The 10,099-nt window shown below is 31.4% G+C and overlaps 1 protein-coding gene across 1 annotated transcript; it reads left to right on the forward strand.

The window, feature by feature from the left end:
• Positions 1-5,934: 5,934 nt before the first annotated feature.
• Positions 5,935-8,452, forward strand: LOC139524528 (sex peptide receptor-like). The gene is made up of 2 exons (XM_071319364.1): positions 5,935-6,181; positions 6,626-8,452. Exon 2 carries the CDS (start codon positions 7,033-7,035, stop codon positions 8,239-8,241), a length of 1,209 nt encoding a protein of 402 aa, XP_071175465.1. The 5' UTR covers positions 5,935-6,181; positions 6,626-7,032; the 3' UTR covers positions 8,242-8,452.
• Positions 8,453-10,099: the final 1,647 nt, after the last annotated feature.

Genomic DNA, 10,099 nt, shown 5'->3' on the forward strand with positions numbered 1-10,099 from the left:
ACAAAATTTCACAATGCAAAGTACATATGTAAAAGACAATTTTGTCTCACAAAAGTCAATTTTGTCTCACAAAAGTCAATTTTGTCTCACAAAAGTCAATTTTGTCTCACAAAAGTCAATTTTGTCTCACAAAAGTCAATTTTGTGTCACAAAAGTCGATTTTGTATGCAAATTAGTTCACAGAATCCAAAGTAAACAAATTTGCATACAAAATTGACTTTTGTGAGACAAAACTCAATTTTGTGAGACAAAGTATCAAATATTAATAAATACAAAATTTCACAATGCAAAGTACATATGTATTAATTTCTCACAAATCTCAATTTTGTCTCACAAAAGTCAATTTTGTCTCACTAAAGTCAATATTGTGTCAAAAAAGTCGATTTTGTATGCAAATTAGTTCACAGAATCCAAAGTAAACAAAGGAGTAGGTTCAGTAAGACCCCTTTTTGGCCCCAAAATAAAGCAGTTTTACAAAATTGTTAGAATTTAAACTCTTAGTTATTTATTGGACAGTAGAATGGTTCTGCTACATAAATATCGCCTGTTTTTGACAATACAATGCACAAATATCGGGTACTAGCACCATTAAATCATGCTAAATTACTGAAATCTTCACTATTCTATCATTTTTAGTTAAATTTTAGACGGTTTTCGTGTAAAACAAAAGTGGCCGCATTCGTGTTCATCCTCAATATTGAAATGTTAGTTGTATTTGATGATAATACATAACATATATAAATGTTGAGGATGAACACGGATGCGGCCACTTTCATTTTTGACAAAAACCATCTAAAAAGTGACATTTTTCAGGATATTTTGTAGATTGTTCATATTTGAGCTTGAATCAGATCGTTTTTAATGACTAAATCAGTTAAAATCTTTCACATAAACTAATTGATTCCAATTAAATAGACACTTAAGTGTTTAAAAAGTGTTTAAAATCTTGTGTCAGATGAACCTGAAATTTGAGGCCAAAATCTGTTACAAAATTTTGTCATGACAAATGTAACTTTTGTCCACTGAAAGATAATTTTGTATGACAAAATTTTAAATTTGTAGTATGCTACAAATTTTGTTAAACTGAACTCATTTTTGTTGAACAAAACTCACTTTTGTCCGTACAAAATTGAGTACAAAATCACAAGAGTCCCCATTCGGCGCCCCGTAGCTACCTGCTTCAATGTATGTCAATTCGTCTAGATAAATGAACTAACTTTTAAAAAGTTTAATAAGAATTTTATTATAGCTTTTACTGAATCAACGAATTATCAGTGTCAAACATATACTTTTTGTTAAATGTGAATATGCTTTAGATTAGCCTTTAAATTAGTGCAAAATAGTATTAAGAAAACAGAAACGTGCAATATATTCAGTATGTATAACGATTAAAATAAATGTGATGAGTCTGCCAATTTCAATGTTCATCTTATTGCTTTTTACAATATCCTATACAAACTGGAAATACATGTATTTACCAGTCTGTTGGTTGTCAGTACTAACAAGGATGTTATCTTAAATAACCTTCTTGGTATTAACAAGTTCGATGTTGTTGTCTTACTTTTGATAAAGATGTTTATTTGTTTGTAACGTTTCAATACTTTTCCTTAAATGACATAATCCATATTATTATCTACAAGCTGTTTCTTTGATTTTTATCATCTTATCCATTTATTAAAGACCTGAATTGCAAAAATAAATAGAATGTACGAGAAATCATATCTGTTAAAAACATTAAGGGTATTGCTTTCGCAGTTGTAAACCGGATATTTGAGTCGCATAGATATATTCAGCCAACTTTTTCACTCTGCCTCATAAATTTTTAAATGACAAGGATTAAATACTCATCAAATAAATATGAAAGTAAACAAAAACATCTTTATATTTATGAACCTGTTGAGGTCCCTTTAATCCCCAAATTTGTATACATAAGTATGATATAGTCTTCCAAATGAAAAAGTGGCTCCCCGCAACCTTGATAAGATCTTATAACAAACTGGTTATAATGACTCCTTGATCTATGGAATTGTGTAACACTATGATAGTATCAGAGCACATAAAACTTCATTAAATGGTCTTTCTACTTCATTTAATGTCTTATAATGTAATATATATGATGGATTATTTTTGCAACTGCTTTGTAAAGTCAATTGGTTCTGTCAATTGCTTATAAAATAGTGGTAAGTTGGGTAATTTATAATAATGTAAGTCAAGAATACAATTATATTTTATAGCACGTGAGAACAGGTTCGTTCTGGAAGTGTGCTTGCACCATCATGCATGTATCCGTGTTAATGCAGAGATTTTATCACTTCTATTGTCTTACCATAGCTTTCATCGCAAATGAATTACATTAAAAAATAAATAACAGTTAATAACATTGTATAGCTCTATTTAAGACATACAATTACTATAAGCAAATCAGTTTGAAGGTTTTGAAAGTCATTAAAAAAATATGGAATGTTTTTATAACCCTCAGACTCGTGAATAACTGTTTATTTGTCTTCAAATTAAGAGTATTGCATTTCCAAACACGAAAATTGTGTTGTACAATTGGCAAGACGACTTAACAATCTTAATGTATGCAATTACTAATTCTGGCTCGGTCAGAAAACATATAGAAAATATTTTAAACAAAATAGAATCCTAGTTATTACGCCTGGCTGTAACTTGGTATCACGGTAAAAACCTTATTGAAATTATTTTTTGAAAAATACTAAAATGTAAATGAAATTCAAAAAAGAGGGAAATTTCTCCTGTTGATCAAGTAACATGTACCTTTATTGTACTACAAAACTTCCGAGAACCAATGCGCTCTAATATGCAATTAAAGACATGTTGAATTTTCCAGAAAAGATCTAGATAAGGTAAAATAATGACAAGAAATTACAACTTCTTTATTTGATCTTAAGGCAGAGTAGCGTAGAATTTTTGAAATTGCAGAATTTAACACAGAAAGTAATGTGGCAATGAAGCTAAGGGTTTTATTCCTTTCAATTCCAATCAATCAAACTCTTTCAAACCTTACGGACCAACTTCCGAAGCAAGGTTGTCTGCTCTCCGAACTTTCCCGAAGTCCTGCGTTTATTTATGAGCTTCGGTCCTTGCTTAGAAGTTGCTTACGGACATCACCAAAATTGTTATTTGTAGTTGCACAGAAAAAATGCGACTGAAATTTCGAATACGTACATCAAAGCACATGTACATATGATTGGACAAAATAAAGAAGGTAAACGGATAAAAAAAATATGAGCTACTTATATACTATATACTATATATACTATTATATATTTGTTTAAAAAGCTTATCATGAAGCTGTAATTTGCAGTTGCTCAGCGTAAATGCAACAAAATTTTCTGCCATACATTTAGGACTAAAATGATATAAGTACAATTAAGTGATTTATGTAAGATGAGATAAATTATTGCCCAAATTTAGACCAAACATTGGATCTATAAAAACTAAATGGCACTACGGTGGTTCCTATTCGCAATTTAAAGCATTTTTCAGGACATCAAACTCTTTATGTATCCTGTTGCAATTTCCTGTGGGAATTTCTGGACCACAATTAAAGTAATTGACCGAGAGCATTGCCCGCCTACATATTGGGATCAGGAATCTAAAGTGCACTAATTCAAAGCTGCAACTTCACAGTATAGGTATTAGCACACTTTTCTGTATTTCTGCGCTCATACCAATTTTGAGGAATTTTAGATTCAGAGATTAATATGATCTTCATTTTAAAAGACCGTATGCAATTTTAAAGACCGTAATGCAAACCTCTATATTGCTCCCTAATTGAAGTTTATCCTAAATATATATCTCTTGATATCAATGTCAATGCATTTTTGCCTGTTTATATAAAGATTTGAAATTAGGAGATAACTGTATTGTATTTTAAGCCCCGACGGCATCAATTGGGGATTTGATGGTCGCAAATTAAGTTTACTGGTGACGCGTTAGTATATGTCATATGTCGTCTGCGCTTGCGCGTACACCCCATAGCATCAATTGTCAATTGATGCCATGTAATAAAGTGACGTTATCCAATCAAAATGACCGGTACAAACGTTGTTGCATTAGAATGGAGTATCTCTCTTAAAAATGTTTGCCTTATTTAATGACTAATTAATCGTTAATAAAAGGATGGTTGCAAACCATTTTGTTTCATACATCCTGGTGGTGAAATCAGGCAAACATCCATACTAGGCCCAACTATATATATGTAATTTTTTTTAACACAAATTAATCATTTGAATTTGTATTGCAACTAAGCTGTTAACAATTTACTTTATCTACAGCTTCCATTGGCTCATATATATTATTGAACAATTTATTAGATTGCTGTCGTTGACAAAATCATGTGTAGTTTTTTTTTCCGTTTCATAATGAAATTAAAAATCTTATGCATTTTTACTTCAGGAATTAAACTGTCTTGATATCCTTATAGAATATAGACTTAATTTATTTTTCCTTGTTATAACAAATTCGTCAGTTTAAATAATTTTAATAATAGTTCATAAATTGTTTTTATGCAGCTTATTTTCTGTGATTTATGAGTCTCTAATAGTTTAAGCGAACATTTCACTAATCCTATTGTCACTCTTTTCAAATAAAGGAAGGTATCTTCAATTGGAACCAAGGAACTTCCTACACAACTGTATCAGATTATTCAGTTGACAAGCAAAATTCATTCAGGAGCCCCTGGCCTTTGTTAATCTTGTATGTTCTTTTTTTCAATTTTAGTTCATTTATATGTTTTGGAGTTAAGTGTGACGTCCATTTTCACTGAACAAGTATGCACAGTTTTATTCAGGGCCAGCTGCGGACCACTTCCGGGTGTGGGGTTTTCTCGCTGCGTTGGAGACCCATTGGTGGCCTTCGGCTATTGACTGCATGCTATTTGGTCGGGTTGTTGCCTCTTTGACATATTCCCCATTTCCATTCTAAATTTTATTGTTGAACAGTTTGAAAATATGCCATGATTAGTTCAATAAAAGATACATTAAGAGAATTCATCAACAGATACATGTGACACAAAACATAACGAGTTCATCATGTTACACACACAGTGTTACTGTTGTTTTTTCTTCAATAAATGTCTTAAATATTTTCCTGTTATTAAATCTAGAGTAGGAAAAAAATAAACATTCCACGTATTTTGAACATTTTTTGTATAACCCATATATAAATATAAAAAGATGTGGTATAAATGGCAATGAGAACACTCTCCATCAGAAACCAAATGATATAGAAAATAACGACTACAGGTCACCATATATTTAATAATGAGCAAAACCAATACCGCATAGTCAGCTATAAAATGCCCCGAAATGACAAATGTTAAACAATTCAAACGAGAAAATTAACGGCTCATACACATTTCTGTTATGTATGGAACGGTTATATTTAATTAGTACATAACTATATGTTTCATAGAAATTAAAAATACTAAGTCTGCTTCGGTCAAAGCGTTATATATATGTATAAACATTTATTTAGGAACTATATATACCCCTTTACAACAGGAGCACTTGCGGACGGGGTACCCACAAATGCGTCTAATAGCATATTTAGTATACCAGTTTAGGTTCCAAAACTAATGATCTCTGAGAGTACATTTCGCACAATATTTTGTTTACTTAAACCATGGAAGTATATTAAAATTATTTCATGCTTAAACTGTCCAAAATTTTACTGATAAACTGTTTAAACCCCAAAGGAAATTAAAAAAAAGAAGTATTTATTTCTTAAATGCATTTAGCTTCTTGCCACATGTATATATCTAAATTAATTTTGAATGTTTTCGTAGGAACATGTGCAGTTTTAATTATTTTAGTTGCTAATATTATTTTATCCAATCAAATTTTGTTTTCAATATCCTAGCTGCAGTGGTTATGAAAATAAATTCATTACTGATTGTTTCTTTCAGAATTGATGTTTAGCTAACTGAGAAAACCTACCAACAGCGAGTCTGCGGTTAGTGCAACGAAGGAAATTTGAGCTATATTCGACAAATTGTCATTAAGGAGAACATCAGAAGAAACTTGCAGCATTAGAATTAACGAACCAGAGCTGCAGTTGCGTGAAGCCTACGTTTTCATGATTTACGGAAGATTGACATTGTTTAATGGGTTGATAGCAAACCATTACCGGAAGGAATAACTAGAACAATATCCTTGTAAGAATTTTATGAATCTTTTAAGGTATTTTAAACAGCAGACAAGCTGTTTAATAATCAGTCATGATTATATGTTAGCCATGTTGTATCAAGCTAATTAAACGTTTTAACTACTATACAAATTAACGATCTTGTTTTGTAACAGTCTTACCATTTACAATATGAAATCCGAAAAGGAACACATTTTCATTTAATGAATGGATAATTAATGGAGATAATTTGGTTATTTTCTGTGAAGGTCAGTTCATGCACCTAAATATTAGTATCTAAGGATTAATAATATTATCAAATATGAATAATATTAACCAGAGACGGAGCCAGCAACCTCAATAAATCCGCACATCAAACGAATAAAAAATTAACATTTGATTTATATTTTCCGTTTGTTCGAAACATTAACTTATTCTTATATTGTATCATTTGATTCGTTAATTTATGTTTTAGATGTATGGCACGTGCTGTGGATGTAATGACTATGTATCTCTTTATCTTTAGTATCTACCAATAAATATCTAAGGTTGCTCCAGGGGAACATTTGATTCCTACGGAGAAAACAGATACCAGTGATCGCGTGTCGAGTGTTGATAAAACCACTTAGATTTACAATTGCAGATTTCTGTTCGTTTATATCGTAGGCTGCTAAAATAACAAACGTGGATGAATTTGTTGAAATATTCAATTTACTGATTTTTCTCACTGACAGGTCAGTTAAATGCTTTCCTATACAGTAGTGTTATTTATCTATAGACGTTAACAGTTAGTACATACAGAGAACTATTTCTTAACTTGGTGTTATATAAAAAAAAAAACACCTTAGGGTAAGTTTTTTAACAAAAGGCAACAAAATCAGAATGGAATTCAACAATACAGCGGAAAACATACACTGTTCTAATTGCAGTTTGGATAATGAAAGGTTTATGTTCCAAATTTCCGACTTTCCTAAAGACCTTGCTTTCCCTATCTACGGAGTTCTCACTCCGATTGTCACCATTCTGACACTCGTAACTAACATCCTTGTAGTTTGTGTGTTTATGAAACGTCGGATGCGATCAGTTACAACAGTGTTTTTAGTTGGACTAGCAGTGTCAGATACCCTTGGCGCATTTCTATGGAGTTGCGTCCATTTATTTTTCTATGGAATAAGACAAAAACCGTATACGGAGCCGATATCATACCCGCTCTGTGTGTTTCATGATTATGGGTTGTATATTGCAGTGATTCTTCACACCATTTCAGTATGGTTGACAATGACTTTAGGAATTCAGCGTTGTATAATAGTTGTATTTCCTTTCAAAGGACCAAGAATCTGGACCATGAAAAACTCCGTGATCATGACGACAATGTCATACCTCATCGCTATTGTTTTCTTTATATTCTTATTTTTCATGAAAGATTACTCAGTGAAAGAAATGGCTGATGGTTCTCAAATTTGCATGGAAAGCTACGCCGACTGGTTTAATCGGAACATTTCTACATACATGAGTATTTATCACGTGCTAAGAAGTGTTGCTGTCCAGTTGCTTCCATGCTTGTCTATGATGGTAAGCACCGCTGTTTTGGCTCATAAACTGAGGAACGAGAAAATTTTCCAAAGAGGAATGTCGAAAAAAATAGGAGTCGGACAAAAAAAGGATTACCAGCACCGACACCGTACAACTTTAATGGTTGTCATCATAATGATTATATTTCTCATTGTTGAAGTTCCAAATGGAATAGTATTTGCAATAAAAATTTATGACCCCGACAATACAATAATGCCAACAAGTATTGACTATCCATTTGCAATTCTCCATAATTTTATATTATTGCTTAGTTATCACTGTAACTTTTGGATATACGTTGGACTTAGTGCTCGATTTAGAAGGACCTTGAAAGATATGCTTCTTGGTTCGAGAGTGAAGCGAACATTCGAACGAGTGATGTCTATGTCGCGGACTGATTCCTTCTCACATCAAGGATATCCTCTATCAAACATGAAAAACAGGCATATAAATGGGAACGGATCAACTGTAGTTAAATATACAACTGTTTGTTCGGAGGGCTACAATCAAACACACTGAAAATGGCACATACTGCGGAGCATTGAAAACAAAGCGTTAAGTCACAATACTCGGTCTTATAATATAAGGATAGGAAGGAAGTGTGCATGAATGTCTTCGTGTGGTGCCATATAGTCATGACTTTTGTTTTTTCTTTCTTTGATAACCTTAAAGCTTACTGCGGATATTTTATGTCATAAATTTCTGAACAAATAAATCAATGGTAAGTCTGTTTATGCAATTTCTATTCCCCGTAGATTAACTTCGCGTTTGGTAAATAAACAAGATCAAAAATTTCCTCTTAAATACAAAATAAAAGCAAGATAAAACGTGAAAGGTTTTGGCAGTGATTTTTTTTGGAGGGAAATCAAAAGTTTCATTATTTATCAGAGAACTGATCAAACTTTTAAGTAATCAATAATTGTCAATCTTATCGAACAAGATTTATCTTATACATACATATAGCATGCAATGAAAATAATCATTACATGAGTTTAACTCCTGAAAAAACTGCAACACAAACATATTATTCGAGCCCACCTACTTATACACTCTGCTAGTGAAAAAGAGAATTTTCCGCAATATAATTTTTGTTAGTTAACCCTTGTTCTGCGTAACGATCTGACATTAATTGGAAAAATTAAATTACTAAAAGAATTTTTTACTGTGCAGACAGATTCAGAATGTTGCATTAATTTGTGCCAATAAATTTATTTAAAATATCTTATATTAAGAATTGTTTTCATTTTAAACTTTTTGCAATATTAAAGGGAAAAGTAAGAAAAACATTTAAAAGTCACATTTCAATCAGTAAACTACCAAATCTAACGTTGATTATAGGATTAGATAAAGATCGAAAGCATATTTTAGAAAATAAAGCATCTATACAGAACTATTTGTTATTAACTGATATGACAATTTGACTTTTACATCTTGCTGATTGCAATTAAAGAATGATCAGCATTACATTTGTTATTTAATTTCTTTGCTCTTTTCGAACAAAAGATTTATCATAAATTTGTTTTAAGAAAAACAACACTTAACAAATTCCATGCGTTAGAACCACTTTTCATCACTATCATAATTATCATTAGTAATCGACAAATTTATTTGATGTAAATTCATCAGTTGTTCAAAAGGCCCGTATGTCCGTGAACATTTTAAGAAACTCGAAATATAAATAAACGTTTTTGAGGAACTCTTTTGATATAAATAGGAAGATGTGGTATGCGTGCGAATGAATCAACTCTCCATCCAAGTCACAATGTATAAAAAAAAACCATCAATTATAGGTAAAAGTACGGCCTTCAACACGAAGCATCGACTTACACCGAACTGCAAGCTGTCATGAAAGGGCCCAAACATTTGTGTTCATATGACTAGATATAATATAATGCATTTACATAAATAGTTTTTTGTGAGTATGCGTTATTCTTATCTAAATCTTTTAGAGCTTCGAATTTGCTTGTATAATCCATACGAACACATTTTCATAGCATAGGAGATTCGCTTTACTTACTTTATAAAAGATAGACCTTATCAGATAGTAGAAAGGATGAGATACCAATTATTTACTATTATTTGAAAGATTATATATAATTGAAAAGCTTTTTAATCATTCTGTGAACAAAATTGGCCATATAATAAATTTTCTTTAATACCTATACCATGAGATAAAATAAGTTAGTGTCGTTAATTTCGACTTTATTTGTTACACTATTGATACACTATTGTTTCAGATAAGGGCGAATGATGGTACTTATTAAACGGTTTAAACCCGCCGCATTTGTTTGCACCTGTCTTAAGTCAAGAATCTGATGTTCAATAGGTTTTTTTTATGTGGTTCATAAGTGTTTCTCGTGTCTCTTTTTTTTCCATA

The sequence above is a fragment of the Mytilus edulis genome, chromosome 5 (assembly GCF_963676685.1).
Source record: "Mytilus edulis chromosome 5, xbMytEdul2.2, whole genome shotgun sequence".
NCBI lineage: Eukaryota > Metazoa > Mollusca > Bivalvia > Mytilida > Mytilidae > Mytilus > Mytilus edulis.

Excerpts from the sequence above, each read along its gene's own strand:
- LOC139524528 (XM_071319364.1), top strand. The coding sequence starts at position 7,033 with ATGGAATTCAACAATACAGCGGAAAACATACACTGTTCTAATTGCAGT.